This window comes from Vigna angularis, chromosome 2 (genome assembly GCF_016808095.1).
Source record: "Vigna angularis cultivar LongXiaoDou No.4 chromosome 2, ASM1680809v1, whole genome shotgun sequence".
In the NCBI taxonomy this organism is placed as follows: domain Eukaryota; kingdom Viridiplantae; phylum Streptophyta; class Magnoliopsida; order Fabales; family Fabaceae; genus Vigna; species Vigna angularis.
The window spans coordinates 33,644,843-33,662,316 of NC_068971.1; the positions used below are offsets into that span (position 1 = coordinate 33,644,843).

Sequence of the window (17,474 nt, forward strand, 5' to 3'; positions counted from 1 at the left end):
TTACAATAGATCAAATAAGACACATGTTCTATTTGAAAGATGATATAACATTTTGTAGTCTCATTTCTGTTTGATAAGAAATGTTTTGCTCAAACAATAAGCACATAGACTAAAGGTAACATTGTAATTCTTGAAAACATGATTTATGCTTATTCTATGTTGTAAGGAACATTTTCCTCCATTTGTCAAGATAATTTGTAAAAAGTATCTCAACACCAAAGATCTCTTTAGGATATGAGCTAAAGTTGTTATGCTTCAATAACTCAATGACACACACTTTGTCTTCTTTTAAAAAGACTATTTAACTTGTACGGTTGTGCATTTTACATAATTTAAAGTAAAGACACTTTGGCCAAGGATGGATAAGTACTTCTAATTATAAGGATGCTACTTTAATAGGAAAAGACCATTCAACGCATGTATAGAGCACACTTAGTGTATCTTCTACATTCAAGATGATAAGATTAAAGGAAGACTTTTAAATAAGCTAAAGATACTAAAATAAATAAATAAAAAGTGCAACAACTCTTTTCTTCAAGGCTTATATTAAGAGATCCTTAGAGAAGACATTTGGTGAAAAATAGAGTTATGATTTGTAAGGTGTTGAAACATTGCTAAACTTTCTTTAGCCTTATAGGGAGGTCGTAGATGTGTGATGCTTCTTAAGAAGGTTGTGTAGTTTAGAATAGATCTTCTAGTGGTAGCACATCACGAGGTTGGTTGCCTCCTTGCCAAGGAGGTTGTTGCCACCATAGAAAGAATTTAGCATTGGTAATTTTTACTTAGACATCTTGTTGGTCGAGATTGGAGATTGATCAATCTTCAAGTTCACCATTGCCACTTTCAACGATTCAGAACCTACATATATGCTGAAAATATGAAGAAATGATACATTTGAGTGAGATAGTGATATTGAAAATGAGAGTGAGAGTGAAAACTAGAATGACACTAAGAATGAGAGCAAGAACCGAAATCGTAGTAAGAGTGAAAACTTAAAGTGGGAGATAGAGTGAGATTGAAGGAATGATAGTGAGAATGAATGAGAAAGAGTGAGACTAAGTAAGTCCAATAAACATTTGAAGTTTCTTACATATTGTAAATCAATAATTATAACAAAACTATTTTTCTAACAATTATATAAGAATACTTAATTTAATCATTAAAAAATACAATATACATTTTTAATAATTTTGCTGCAAAATTTCATTTTTAATGGAAATGTCTAATTAATATAGATTAAAGTAATTAACAAATACTTATTTTGGGATATTTTTATATAAGAAAATTTACATCCTGCAAAGCTTTTCAAAAAAAAAATACAAAGATATTTCTTGTGATAAACTTTTCATAAGAAAAATCACATGTTTTCTATAAAGAGAAATTGATAGAAAAATATTTGCACAAAGAATGTTGTGAGTGTTTTCTATAAAAAATTAATGTTGTAAGTATTTTTAGGTAGTATTAGAAAGCTTTGAAAGAATATTGTTTATGTTCATTATTAAACTAATAAAGTGCTTAAATCATGAATACACAGTAAGACACTCCCCTCTCTAGTGAGTAAACCTTTTTTACATTTCAAAACACATTTTAGACAAACCTTTGTCTAAGCTAAAAATGGTTACATTTTAAATAATACTTGTTGGGTTAGCCAATTTTGCTATGCTCCAAAAGAATACGTGGGTTTTGGTAAGGAGTTGTGAAGTGTTCGAGGAATACTGTATGAGTTATTTAGGAATGAATATGTTTTGAAATAATACTGAGTTTGTAACTTATAGCAACAATCTATATAGTGAAACTCAATTAATTGATTGAGAACTAGATGTTGTTTGTGATATTAGATGAACTAGTATAAAAGTTTAGGAGTATAGTTTGTTTTCCCTTATTAAAATTGAATGCTATTAAATTTGTACTAACTTCAGAAGGGGATTTTCTTAAAATAAGTTTTTTCAATTTTTTTTATAAATCATCCATGAAATTAAAAATTATCATATGAATGTTCATCAGATAATAATTGTGAATATTTGCAAAAAAATGTAATACACAATTCAACCTTTTCTATCTTCTATATTTAGCTAATGTTGGCAATTGGTATGAAAGCTCAACCTCTTAAGGATTTATTATTTAATAGTTGCTAAAGGAAAAGATCCAAAACAATGAAAGGAATAGAGCCATAATTGATGGCCGAAAAAGCTTCATTCTAGCCTTCAACATTTCTAGAGGGTATTTTCCTTACTAAAGAGATCATCACATGGAAATGTATGTTAAGTCCATACACTACCAGTTATTGCCAATCATCACTCGAGGTGATATTAGGATCACATCCCCAAAGGAATATTGGAAAGAAAAAGAGTTTAACCAAATATAGTCAAACAATAAAGCCAAGTACATTGTTACATATGCTTTATCAAAAATTGAATATACAAATGTTTGAATGTTGAAAAGCGCCATGGAGATCTTAGACTCCTTGATGATTAGTTATGAATGATAGGAATACGTTCAACTAGAAAAATCAAAGCGAAAATGAAGCATCAACTTCATCCAACATAGGCTTGCATCTATCTAGAGAAAGCCTTCAAAGTTTTAGAGGAAGTTCTTATATTTGAAACCAAAATGCAACTCCAGGTTTTTATAAGACAATAAGTGCACAAATAAATAGTAAATGCACAAATATTTTTATACTGATTCACCTCAACTAAACTACGTTCACTCCCTTCTAACCTTAGAAAGTTTCACTATAATTTTCAACAAGATTATAACTGAGTATTTTCAACACTCTTAGTATTCCTAGTCAATCCTGGTATGAACCTGATACATTATATAGTTGAGTTTCATCCACTCTTATTTGTGCAATATTCTTCACAACTTCTTGTATCCACATGATAGATTAAGTTTCACCCGTTCTTAGTTTTCACCAGATAATCCTGATACAACTCAATCATAATAATCCTTAACTCTCCTGAGTTAATCAACAAATGTTTGAATTCTAAGAGTTAATCAACAAATATTTGAATTCCTTTTAGAATGTGAATCAATCTGATTGTTTATGTTCAGTACAATTCAATCCACATACTTGTTAGGTGTTTTTCTCTCTTTTTTTCTCTACAGATGGTAAGCTTATATTAGAATGAAGCGTATTTCTAAACCCAACTTTTTCTTTTTAGATATTCTCTTTGAGTTGTTGGTTTTTTGTGCTTTTTCTCTCGACCGATATTGCTTTTTTTATTATATTCTCTTCGTAAGTTATTCTCTTCGTAAGCTATCCTCTTGATTCCAATTTGCTGTTTTCAAGAGCAGAAGAAAGGGACTGCAAAGTCGACACTCGTGAAGGTGAAGAACGGGTATACAGAAGTTGATGACTATATTGCAACCTACGAACCGCTCATCTTTGAAGAAGCCAAATCCCAGATCATTAAGGAGAAAGAGGAAGAAGACGGTATCTTTAATTTCAACTATTTTTTCGTTTTAGCCAGAGGACTGTTAAAGCCCTGTCTAAGTTGCGGTTTTCCCTTTCTCACTTCAATTTAAATAATAATTGGTTTGCTTTTCATGTTTTAAAGTTAGAAGGGTCCACCAATGTAGTGAGGTATGGTTGACAAATAAATCTCCTTCTTAAGCACATAATGAAAGGTCTGATTCTGAGTCTGTGTTAATAGAGAATATCTATTAAGAGAGACTTTCCCTTTAAATAGAGTTTTGGATTAGTCTTTTTAGTTGTCGGCTATGAGAGACTTCATAAATCTTTGGGACCAAAATAAAAGTTTGAAGGGTTTCTTTGCTTAAGAATTTTTTTTTGTTTGCCTGACCAGTGACTGATTGGAAATTGAGGGTGGTAAAAAGTTGGAGTGAGGCAGATGATTTTCATTTTATAGAATTTCCGTGTGAAATTAACGAGGGAGAATCAATATCACAGAATGATCTTTTGCTGCTTTCCAGAGATAAGGTACTACCAGTGATGAGAAGTTATGTGTTTTGGGTTTTGAATTTTTTGCCTATTCGAATTTGAATTGATGCCTATCTGTATTTGTCGCAGCAGTTTGTAGATGGAAAAAGATTACCTACTGTTTATGCATTTGCTTTGGTGGAACATGTCCGGAAATATTTTGATACCCGACTTGTTCGAGTTAGACTCTATCTTGCTGGGGAGTTCTTAAAATATAAAACAGATGATATAAAATCTTGCCCTAGGCTGTTTAACATGCGATCTCATATATGCGAGACAGAAAGACAGTTATATTTTATGAAGGTAACCTATTCTATCATGTACTTCTAGTGATATCAATATTGTGTGTGTTTCGTATGTAAAGCTGCCTTTCTTGATTAATTGTATTATTAATTTATAATAGTATTATTAATTTATAATAGAAATATAAAGGTTTTCAGATTTTTTTTTTCTTAACAAAAGGCATTTTCTTTTAAATTAGCTTTGCCGTTGATCCAATGTGAAAATCATGCAGCAATGCAGCTTATCTACTGTTGCTCGTGAATATTATTGGGATCGTGTTTAGTTACGTCTCCTACTCGGATACGTAACATTATCTGTTATGTTCATTGTTAGTCTCTTCTTGCTTTGTGTTATGCATGTTTGCTCTCTTGACATGCCTACCTTCAAGTAGTTCATAAGCAAATGTTGTGAATCAAGCAGAAGTGCAACAATAAGGGTAAATTTTGATTTTTGTATTATATCATAAAGAAAATAGCTGTAATTCAAGTTAAGTGCACTTTTCCTTGGTTTCTCTTTCACTTTAGATGGTTTAATTTTATATCAACATCGTAAGAAGCTGGGAAAATTGTTTAAAGCTTATGACAGTTTTTGGACTTTGGCTTATAGAAGTAAGTGCTCTGGATGATTACTTATTTGATATTTGCATTGTTGGAGTATGATAAGAGAGAAAGAACCTATTGGCTTAACTGTACTTTAGAATTCTCCAAGGTCCAAATAAAGTATTTTGATTAGAATATTCTTGAGGATGTTTTCAAGAAGTTATTTTAATTAAAGTACAATTCTAGATGATTGGAGTATTAGTCACATAAGTCAGTTTATTTAGCTGATTTTATGAATGCAGGTCCATAGCAGAGTACCCTTCCAAACTGATAAAGTTGATTTTAACCTCTATCGGATCTCTTGCATGTTGGCTCGCTCTTTTACCCTTTTTGTAGAATTCAAGAATAATTTAGTTTGGTTAGATGATGTTCAACAAGAGCCTTGTGTAATATTAGGTTTCAAAGTACATATCTTGCAAAATTACCTTGGGATGGTGACCACTTCTGTCCCGAGATCAACTAAAATAAACCGCAAATGGGTTTTATACTAGCATTGTTAGTGTTGAAATGTAATGTTATTTTATTATTTCTTTTATATATACATACCAAGCTTGTGTTGCCACTTTTTGTAACCTTTATATATACATCATTCTATCAAGGCTTTTCCCTGGATGAACTTGTACGTGGAATATTAGACCAAATGTGTTTCAATTAGATATGCTGCCACCATCATTATATAATCCTTCATATCACTATTGTAAACTTTTGTTATAATGCCATGATTATGCCTCAGCAGGTCTGGAGTGGAATTTAGTTATTAATTTAACGGTTTTATTAACATCAACGCTTACTGATAAAGAAAACATTTGTAGTTCAAAACTATAAAATGCAATGATTTTTTTCTTTTTCAATAAAAACTTACCACCACTTCTAGATGTTAATATTCAACCCTAAGGGGATGCTGACATTCTCCTGAAATGAATGAAGAGTCTTGATATAATGAGTGATATGAAGTTAGATGAAAAGGCTCCAAAATTTGTTCCTAACAAAACATTTATTCTTTAGAATTAATTATGCTGGTGAATGTGTTACTAGAACCTGTGCAATAGGTTATATTTCATTTCTTTTTAGATTACTTTAGCTTCTAATCATCCTTCCAATTAAACTATAGGAAAGATTGAGATTGAATTGAAACTGTGTGTTTCTAATACAACATAGATATTTTATTTATATTGAGAAAAAAGAATCATTACAATAAATAAAAGAGATTTTACATCCTCTAATAATAAAGATATGATATCTGAATAAATAAAAAGGTTTCCAATAATATGTATATATAATCTATATATGTTTGATAATATAGGATTTGTTCCTTATTTCTATAATGATAACATTCCCTTCAAGTTGGAGCATATAATCATATATGCTTAGCTTTTTGCAAATATACTTGGTCCTCTTAGCAACTTGGTAAATATGTCAACTAATTGTTCACTAGAATATCCGAGCTGCAATTTTAGACGAGGCCACAATTGTATGTATTCATACACTTTATGTTGAATGCATAAGCAAAAAGCAATCTGATTTTCATAGTATTTTCTGTCTTCTTGGCAGGTCTTCTCAACTCTCAGCTTTAGTGGTTCCCATGTTTTCAGTGAACTAAATCGTGGATTTGATGTTGTGATTATAGATGAAGCAGCACAGGTTGTAAGTGTCAAATCCTCTTAGTTGCTGAGTCACTTTTAATATTGCTTATAATATGAACTAACTTGACAAAGTTTGATCTTAAGAAGTTGCTGGGGTACCTCAAAATATTCCAGCAACTAATTTTTATTTATTTTTATATTGTAGTATGCAGTTGGAATAACTTTCATGAACCAATAATCCCTGAAACCTAAGCTATCATGTGAAGACATAAAAATGATTTTATGTTTTAAATCTTAGTATCTCTTACTTGCCCACACCGGAGTCCTTTGGGCTTTAGCTGTGAATAATGCACAGACCCAGCTGTATTGTGCTAGATTATAACTTTTCATTAGAAAATAATAGGGGAGGAAAGGATTATTGAACTCTAGACCTTATGGTCATAGAGACTGATAGTATCCTATGAACCAACTATCAGGAAAGCTTAAGCTGAGGTAAAAAATAGAAATAATTTTAGATTATAAAGATATAAATACTTTTAGATTATAATGAGTTCTCAAATATTTTGAGGCTGGAATACAAATATTTTTTTGCCTCTTGGAGTAAACAAGCTACTGAGGACTAAGTCTAAAGTCTGAAGTATATCTGAAATCCCTAAAAGTCAACAAAAAGTGTAGGTTCATTACAAGGTTGGTTGCACAGTTCAAATAAGTGGGGAGTTTAGTTATGACTTGTGCACATGAAGGTAGACTTTGTTCTGAATACATGTCTCCTATTAAAAAAATTATTAATGATGTTAAAACAAATTTATTTTCAGCAAGGATGGTGTAGCATCAACAAAACATACATTCCAAGTCAATGAATCAACTTAAAAAAAAATGTGTAGGTTAAGTACAGGGCTTGTAGCATAGTTCAAGTAAGTGGGGAGTTTAGTTATTACTTTTGTACATGAAGGTAGACTTTGTTCTGAATAGATATCTCCTATTACAAAAAATATTAATGATGTCTAAACACCTTTTTTTTAAGCAAGGATGGTGTACCATGAACAAAACATATGATCATGTATACATTTTTTGTTTTTTAAGTTCATTCACTGACTTGGGATGTATGTTTTGTTCATGGTACACCATCCTTGCTGAAAAAAAAAGGTGTTTGGAAATCATTAATAATTATTTTAATAGGAAACATGTATTCAGAATACCTTCATGTGCAGAAGTCATAACTAAACTCCCAGTTATTTCAACTAAGCTGCTAGTCCTGTACTGAACCTCCAATTTTTTATTTTTGAAGTTGATTTTGTGACTTGGGATGTATGTTTTGTTGATGTTATACCATCCTTGTTGAAAACAAATTTGTTTGGACATCATTAATAATGTTTTTAATAAGAGACATGTATTCAGAACAAAGTCTACCTTCATGTGTAGAAGTCATAACTAAACTCCTCACTTATTTGAATTGTGCTACCAGCCCTGTACTGAACATACACTTTTTGTTTTTTAAGTTCATTCAGTGACTTGGGATGTATGTTTTGTTCATGGTACACCATCCTTGGTGAAAAAAATGGTGTTTAGACATCATTAATAATTTTTGTAATAGGAAACATGTATTTTGAACAAAGTCTACCTTCATGTGCAGAAGTAATAACTAAACTCTCCACTTATTTGAACTATGCTACCAACCCTGTACTGAACCTACACATTTTTTTAAGTTGATTCTGTGACTTGGGATGTATGTTTTGTTGATGCTATACCATTCTTGCTGAAAATAAATTTGTTTGGACATTATTAATAATATTTTTAATAGGAGACATGTATTCAGAACAAAGTCTACATTCACGTGCAGAAGTCATAACTAAACTTCCTACTTATTTGAACTGTGTTATCAACCTTGTCCTGAACCTATACTTTTTGTTTTTTAAGTCCATTCAAAGACTTGAGATGTATGTTTTCGGTGGCTTGAGCAGTTTCGAAACAATGGAACAGCGTCGGAAAGTGCTCCAGTGAATAGTCAACGGCGACACTTCCAATGAACGGTGGAAAGTCGCTCAAACTCCAAAACCTCTTCACACGACTTTTGGTGGGCTGGGCAGTTTTGAAACGGTGGAACAATGCCGGAAAGTACTCCGATGAGCGGTCAACGACAGCGCTTTCGATGAACGGTAGAAAGTCTCTCAAACTCCAAAACCTCTTCACGCGATTTTCGGTGGCCTAGGCTGCTTCTCTCTCTAGGGTTTTTTCAATCCCAAATGTAGCTTATGATTTTGAATTGGAAAAGTGAAAAGGCGCCACTTTAAAGCCTATCTTAATTCATTTTCATGTCATTTCGTTTTTTCGTGATAATATCAAAAGTTTATCATTTTTTTGTGTCAAAGTATCATTATCTATAGCTGATAATATGATAATCTCACTATCCACATATTTTTAATGAAAGAAATAGAAGACATTTGTTATTTCAAATTAATTATGATGTTATTTTATATTAACAACATAAGCTCATTTCTTAACATAAAAAACAAATATAAAATGACAAAAAAAAACCATAATCACAAATTAAATTATAAAAACTCAATTAGATTTTTTTTAATATTCAATATACAACAAAATTTAATAAAGACTTAATTATAAATATGATGGACTTTGACATGTGATTAAGTCTTAATAAAAATACAAATCTTTAATAATAAAACATTAATTAATATCCACCATACATAATATAATATGATTCATGATAGGAAATTTGTACATAATAAGTAGGTATTGCATAGGCAATTATTGTGTTATACTAGAGTTGAAAAATAAATTAATATTTATAGTATTAGCACATGATTTTAGTTTCATAGAGTTCAAGGCTATAAAAGCAAGCAATCAATGGTGGAGAGGGAAAAGTAAGAGGCAAGAAAGGAACAAAATAGTAACAACATGACAAGGAACTTTCATGAGTTTACAAAAGAAGCAAAGTCCTTAATGCACATAAAGTGAGGGAAAAGGTTCTACCACCTTTTTTTCATTCTTTTGGACAAACAACTGTTTATTACGTATTTATTTAACTATCTTTTTTAATGCTGCAACAGTTAGTTTTGGCACAAAATGTGAATACCTACTTTTTCATGACCTAGAATTGAAATAATTTTAAACTATGAACGGTTTATTTAGACAATAACGCGAGGAAAGAGTGAAGGAAGAAAGATTGAACAATATATTTAATAGGAGTAGGAAGACTTTATTATTGTTTTTTTTTCAAATTTAATCTCGCTAGCAATTCAATTTTATAAATACCTTTAAAATTGGTAACTTTATAAAAAAAATTGAGTGATTTTGATACTTAGTAATTGAATTTAGTAACAATAATTTGTATATTGTAAAAGTAAGTATATTTTTTTATCACATCCGTAACCATAAAAACAGTTTTTCACATTAATTGGAAAACCCATTTAGATTCAGAGATATAAAAAGTATTACTTCTCATGTTCAAAAAGATATATATATATATATATATATATATACATATATATACATATATATATGTATATATATATATATATGTATATATATATATATATGTATATATATATATATATATATATATATATATATGTATATATATATATATATATGTATATATATATATATGTATATGTGTATAATTCTTTTTAAGATTTCAACAACTATAACAATAAATGATTTCAAAAATTAACTTTTGTTTTTAATCAGTTATAAGTTCCAAAATTGATCAAACAAACTAATTTTCAACTTTGTTATAGTATATCACTTTTTTAAACAGTCTACTCATTTGTTGCGTTTAAAGTAGAGTTGTCAAAACGGGTAACCCGACCCGACCCACCACAGGTTGGTCACTTAGTAAGTCAATCTAACCCGGCTCATTTATTAGCGAGTCAGAAAAATTTGAATCCGGCTCGATTCACTACGGGTTGGTGGGTAAACGCGTTGGCTCACTAGCCCATTTAATTACAATTTTTTTTAAATGAAAAAAAATTACAAACTTTCTATATTCAAATTTAAACAAATTTCACTCCCAACAAATGATGTTAAACTGAAGACAATTCAAAATAATAATAAAAAGTACAATATAATCCAAATGTCATCCAAAAACAAACACAAAAAACATACAAATAAGTTTCTTATATTCATCATTTTTGTGTTCTTTATCCATTTACAATATTAAAATCTTGAATAGATAAATCTACAATATTTTCTCTTGAATCATCTTCTTCTTTATCTCCATCTACAATTCAATAAAAAAATGTTAACTAATAATATTGAAACACAAAATAGTAAATAATTAAATAAATTTTGTAGTACTAATAATAATTTTACCTTGTTAATTCAAAATCATGTAACCAATTTTGAGTTAAAATGAGTGCCTCAACATTCTCTGGAAGAATGGAGGAACGATATTTGGTTAGCACACGAGAACCAAGACTAAAGGCAGACTCACTAGCAACTGTTGTGATTGAAATGCTAAGAATGTCACAAGCCATCTTAGATAAGTTTGGATATTGATCTCGACGATCCCTCAATTACTCAATAGGTTTAATCATTCACGAAGTCCCTATTTTCGCATGGAATCTCAATTTAGTCCTGTTGTTTATGGAAATCTCAATTGGGTCCCAAATTTATGAAAATTGCAACAATTGGATCATTTCCGTTAAATTTTCTCCAACGACGTTAGTGTATGTTTGACGTGGCACGATATAGTCAGTTTCTTAACTGACGTGGCTGACTGAAGTAGGGACAGCTCAAGCACGTGGATAATTCAATTTTTTAAGTAAAAAGAAAATGAAAGTTTTAAACCAAAATTGGGATTGAGATTGTTATTTTATCGAATTAGGGATTGACCCGTGGGTTGTGATCCATTTTGACGGTTCTAGTTTAAAGCATAATAATGTAATGTCTAAAATTAATTAAGAATTCTTGGAACTGATAACTTCTAACTTAGATAAATACAATGTAATGTAACAAACTTGTACCAAATACAACTTATAACAACAACTTCATTACCATCTTTCATGAATCAATAGTCCCTATAGTGATAGTGGTGAGTGTATCTCTTCGCACATAATACCATACCTATAACTTTAAATTGTGTTTGTCAAGTAATTCTAAAATATGAAATATTATATATATATATATATATATATATATATATAATTACTTTTTTATTATCATGATTATATTGAATAATATTTTACATTTTCAGTGTAAAGTTAATTATAATTAAAAATAAGAATTAAAAAAATTGTTACAAACTATTACAAATTTAAAAGAATTAAATATAATTTTAGTTCTAAATTATAATATAAAATTGGATTCTATTCATAATACAATTTGATCCTAAACTCTAAAAATGAATGAATGTAATGTAATTCTCGTCACAAATAATGTTAGAAATTTGTTGATGTGGAAAAGATGTTGTCATGCTTGCATTCAGACATGCATGTTTCTATGTCACCATAAGACTATATTCATTCATTAATAAAAGTCTAAAAATGAAAATAATTCAAAGTTTAAGATAGCATGAAATCCATTTATCATAGAAGATAAAAGACTTAACACATTAATCTTTTAAAAAACTATAATCATTTTAATTTTTAATATTACAAAAATTAATTTGCCCCTATTGTTTCAAAATCATTGTCAAAATTTGTTCCAATGAACTTAACTTAAGTTTAAATATCTTAAATAATAGTTAAATTCAAATAAAATTATAAGAAATATACATATTAATATATACAATAATAAAAATTAAATTTTAATTCAATAAAGTAAAATAAAATTATGTAAATATGTATAAAGTCATATTTGCAAAAACTAAAACCTTATTTAAATATTTTAAAGTATCCACCCATCTATCTTTTATTACATTGATAATCATATTATTTCTATTTTTAACATGACAGTAATTTTTTATGTTTTTTTTTTATAATATAAGACTTATCTTTCTTACTTCTTTTAAAAGTGACTTAAATAAAAAATTATGAAATTTCAAATTAAATTTTTAATTTCCATCATTTTTCCTTACTTATGTTCAGCTAAAATCATATTTTTAGATAAAAAAAATCAGAATTGTAATTCTTAACACTAAAAGGTGTATAATATATGTGATTATTATATATAAAACGAAATTGTATTGACAAAAGAAAGTATGTCGGTAAAATAATATTTATTAGTTAAAAAATTAAACAATATATATAAGATTTAAATACTAATTTAATCCTAATTAATGTACTACATTGTAATTATATAATTAGCTATTTAAATGACGTTAGAAAAAAAGGTTAAATTGAATAAAATTAATAAAACTTGAAACTTGATTGAAAAAAAAAATTAATCACATTAAAAGAAAAGACTTAATAGCTTATTTCGTCCCCAAGTTAAGAGCTGAATTTCCGTTTAGTATCCGATTTTAAAAATGAAGACATTGAGTCCCAAAATTATAAAATTATGTCCGTTAAATTGATAATAACGCGTTAACTTCACGCTTACTTGGCTCAATTTTTTTTCAGCATTTTTTTCTCTCTCATATGCTCTTCCTGCCAATAGAGTTCATCTTTTCCACCTACACACAGAGAACCCAGAAACCCATACACAAAAAACCTAAGAACCTATACACATAGAAACTCTTCTTCAATCTTCATTCATCAATCTTCACTCATTTGTATTCACGAACGATCCAGTTTAATCCTACTCCCCATTCTCTTGTACTCATCCTCTGCAGCAGTGCAACTCTGCCGCTTCTTCAACTCCTCCGCCTTCCTCTCAGCCTCCGCCTGCTCCTCTTCCCATCGTCATCAAATCTCGACTTCATCAGAAATCCAAGCCAAGGACGGTCTCTTCCATCAGGTTTGTCATTAATCCACCGATTGATTTCGACTTTGCACCGATTAAAACATCCCAAATCCTCAACCCTAGAAATTACACCAAATAAACCTTTAATCTAGGGTTCACCGTCGCGATTTGCCTTACGGATTTTGAATGTAGCTCAGATTTGGGTGAATTGATTTATCTGGTTGCAGGTTTCTGAGCGCGATTTGGATGAAGAAGTCGCTATTGCGTTCTATGGTGGAAGAGATTGGCATCGCGGCGGGGTAGTTGCAGCTGTTGGTGGCGCTGTTGTGCTGGTTTCATGGCGGAGAAGATGATGGCTCGCGAAGGAGGAGGCTCGCGCTCTGAACTCGCGGCGATTTGAGGGTTGCTTTCGCGATTTAATGATGGAGGTTGTGGATTTTGTTCTGGGTGATTCTCTGCGGTGAGTTGATGGCAGCGATGTGTGGTGGCGAGATGAACTCGTGGTGTTCCGACGAAGGTGAGTTTTGCGGTAGCAATTTGACGATTGTGGATGGTGGTCGTGGTGTATACGACATCGGCTGTAAGCTCCCTAATGTAATTTTTCCATAACATAGTAATTTTTTCATTTTCCTGCCACGTCAACTACCCCAACTCATTGCCACAACCACATTTCTTGCACACCTCACATCCACACTAAAGTCAACGTTTTCAATTTTAACATCGTTAAGCGATGATGACTTAAGATACACAATTTTCGTAAAATAGGGATCAAATGTTTTCATTTTTAAAACCGGATACTAAATAAAAATTCAACTCTTAACTTGGGGACGAAATAAGCTATTAAGCCTAAAAAAATCAACAAAAACAATGATTAAATTAGTATTTAAGCTTATTTATAATTATTCAAATGGTATAATAAAAATGTAGACGTGTTCAAAAAGAGCTTATGGTGTGAGATCTGTGTCATAAGTTAAGTTTTACTCTAAACTTAATTCAGATAAAACTAAATAGAGTTTATAAGATGATCCTAACCTCACATTTTCATTTTTTAACTTTTTTTTATAATTAATGATGAGATAAACCCAGACAAGTTTCATAGAAGTTCATTCAAATAGTCGCATAGTCATGTTTTAAAGATATATTATTTGAGTAGTAAACTTGTTTACTTTTCTCCAGCTATGTGGTTCTATTTTATTTTTATTTATTGACATACTACTTCTCTACCTCTACTCCCATTCCCTTTCTCGCTCTTTATATCTTTATACTCTAGATCACATCCTCATTTCACAAATTTATTCTGAATCGCTAACTTTTTTAATTTTTGTCCATGTATAGGGAAGAGGCTAAAGAGTTACAATCAAGATATTCGAAAAGTGAAATTCCTCTTACCATCGATAATATTCTTATTGGCATTAAGAGGTACATATGTAACATCCCGATATTTTTGGATGTCCCGATTACGAGTAAAATTTAAAACTTTAAAAAAGTATAATACCATCGCGAAAATCCACTTATATAATACCAAAATTAGTAAAATAAAAACGAAATAAATAAACCCGATTACATTGTCTCTAATATTTTTAGTACAAAAACTTTAAATAACACAGCTCATTTTCTCATTCTCACGTTTTTATCATGCATCTAAAGCATCCGCAACATATGCTCGTGTATAACCAAAAGTTATACGATCATCGCAAGGCACACACAATCACAAACACAAACAAAATATGGGTAAGCTATCATAGCACAACCAATCATTTACAGTGCTATCTTACTAACAAAATCATCTATACACCATGATCATCATCAACATCTTGATCAACTACATCAAGATTATACTATCAACATCATCCTTATCAACATCATCTCCAAACATATTCGTCTCCAAACACATCGTCACTACGAATCATCATCACATGTATCTCAATCAAAACTAATGCCATCATGAATCCTTCATCAGAAATAAAACCATGAGCCTCCACAATATCATAACTCCATAGTGAAAAGAATTAGTCACACTCCTATACCCTACCTCAAACTTGTAGCCTCCCCATAAGTCCCCTATAACCTCTCCTACAGGTCTGCTCGAGTAGTCCCGTCTACCTGGCTAAGGAACATGTTTCCTGCCACACACAAGAACAAGGCAAACACCATCACCCTCATACAAAGAAGGCTCAATACCCGAGCATCCCCTTTTCGCACACAAGGTCAAAGGGAGTCGTTATCTCGAATCAAACGATCGATAGTCTCAGCCTTTACTAGGTACAACAAATAGACCTATCTTCCACTCTTATGCTCATCAACTACACACTCAAGTACATCTCAACACTCACTCATTCCAACATCAATCAAAAATCAAAGTACATTTGTTCCAACATATATATCTAAGTACAACACCTATTCTCACTTCCCACCTAACCCTCATCATTCATTATTATCTAAAGTCTCATTCAAAGTCAAGTCGAATGTGCTCAAACTAAACCCTTCGTAGATTTCACCTATCAATAAATTACAAATAAATAAATATCATTTTATGCCAATCCGAAAATAATAAATTATTTATTGCTTTAAATAAATCATTAAAGTCTCGTTACTTCTCTTTTTGGAAGTAAATAAAATTCTAATCCCAAAATTTAATTTTAATCAATTTGACTTTCAACTAATTTAAAGTCTCATTAAAGTTATATTATTTTTCTTTTTCAAATCGGCTAACTATTATTTCTAATTATACTGTTAATAAATTTTAATTTTAATTTTCTTTTTAATTAAATTTTATTTCTAAACTTTTAAATTTTCCTAGGTTTATTTTGAATTCTCTTCCTTTATTATTAAGCTTTTTAAAACTGTCGAGCAGGTCTTTATGGCCCAATTAGATATTCAAACCCAAAACCCAAATGTGTCAGCCCAACCCAAACCAGGAACAGAGCGGAGTTGCCAACGCCGGCCACCGCGACTCCATGGCAGCACACTCCAGCACCTTCTTTGGCGCCACACATGCTTTCAACAACAGCAACCAGGGGACCTCAGATCCCAAAACGCGCAATCAGAACCAACCCCAATTTGAAAACTTCACAATCTCTACTCGCAAAAAAAAAAACAAGATCAAAACCCCAATTTCAATCAATGAAAATCCAATTACACCAGAAATCCCTAATTTTCCAATTTCACCAAACTCTAATCCCAAAATTAGAGAACAACAGAACCCTAAACCCAAAGCTCGATGCCGCCGCCGCTTTCGCCAATCACGGCGCCGCTGCCCTCGCCATCTTCATGCATTCAGAATCGTGAGCTCTTCACACACGAATCGAAACCCCCAAGATCAGAATCAAAAATGAGAACAGAAAACCCCAAAATCCCCAACGAAACCCTAATTGCAACCCCAAATCGAAAACCCTAAGCTTGTAAGAGGACCACGCGATTCGCTCGACCCGCCGAAATCACCATCGCGGTTTGCTCTGAAGGAGCCTGCCTCAACAATCCCGATGCTGTTGCGGTTACACCTACTGCCACAAAGAGACGTTGCTGTGAGCCACCACAGACACCGCTTGGACACGCCCTCTCCACACCGTCGCCGTTGTTGGCCTCTCGCCTCCAACTCAGTACTCTCGTTGATCCTGCTCGCGAAAAAGGAGAAGAGGAGAGGAAGGAGGAAGTTCTCCTTACGCGAGACTTGCACGAGACCAGGAAAGAAGAAAAAGACCCCTCAAAGCTAGGTCTGACTCCCCTAATGTGGGTCCAACGTGAGAGAAAACAAAAAGGGTGTTGCTCCCTCCACCACCACCCTATACTTCCTTCACCTCCCCACATTATTTTAAATACAATTATATCCTTAGGTTAAAAAAGATTTTTACTTTTACCCTATTTTAAATAATTTGAAACCCTAATTTTACTTTCCCAGCACCCACCCATGGAACTCTCTTCCCCTTTCCCCATTTCCGTTTCACCTCCCGCACTTCCATTCATTTTTCTTCCTAGTTTTTTTTTGGTTTGAAAGCTTCCATTGCCGCCGTGGTGTGAAGGAGCATCGCCGCCGTGGTGTGGAGGAACATCGAGGAGCGTCCAGAGCATCAACCAGCGTAAGGAAGTATACATCAACGAATGTTCCCTAATAAAACAAACCCATCCGTTTTTCCTTAAATGGATGTTGACATCCATTGAAGGATGTCACCTCCGTTTAAAGGTTACGTTTTTTATTTTAGGATTTTATTTCAAGGTTTATTTGAATACGCACCTGGAGGAAGCACGACACACACTACACCACTCTAC

General features: G+C 31.7%; 1 protein-coding gene across 1 annotated transcript; it reads left to right on the forward strand.

Moving 5' to 3' along the window:
- The first annotated feature begins 3,124 nt into the window (after positions 1-3,124).
- On the forward strand, positions 3,125-5,383 carry LOC108328631 (probable helicase MAGATAMA 3). Its single transcript, XM_052872603.1, has 5 exons — positions 3,125-3,131; positions 3,257-3,433; positions 3,807-3,940; positions 4,031-4,243; positions 5,064-5,383. The coding sequence occupies exons 1-5, from the start codon at positions 3,125-3,127 to the stop codon at positions 5,310-5,312; spliced, it is 780 nt and encodes a 259-aa protein (XP_052728563.1). The 3' UTR covers positions 5,313-5,383.
- Positions 5,384-17,474: the final 12,091 nt, after the last annotated feature.

What these genes read in the sequence shown, in the direction of transcription:
- LOC108328631 (XM_052872603.1), top strand. An exon ending in GGAGAAAGAGGAAGAAGACG is followed by an intron (nt 3,434 to 3,806) that starts GTATCTTTAATT and finishes TTGCCTGACCAG; the next exon opens with TGACTGATTGGAAATTGAGG. An exon ending in TGCTGCTTTCCAGAGATAAG is followed by an intron (nt 3,941 to 4,030) that starts GTACTACCAGTG and finishes TATTTGTCGCAG; the next exon opens with CAGTTTGTAGATGGAAAAAG.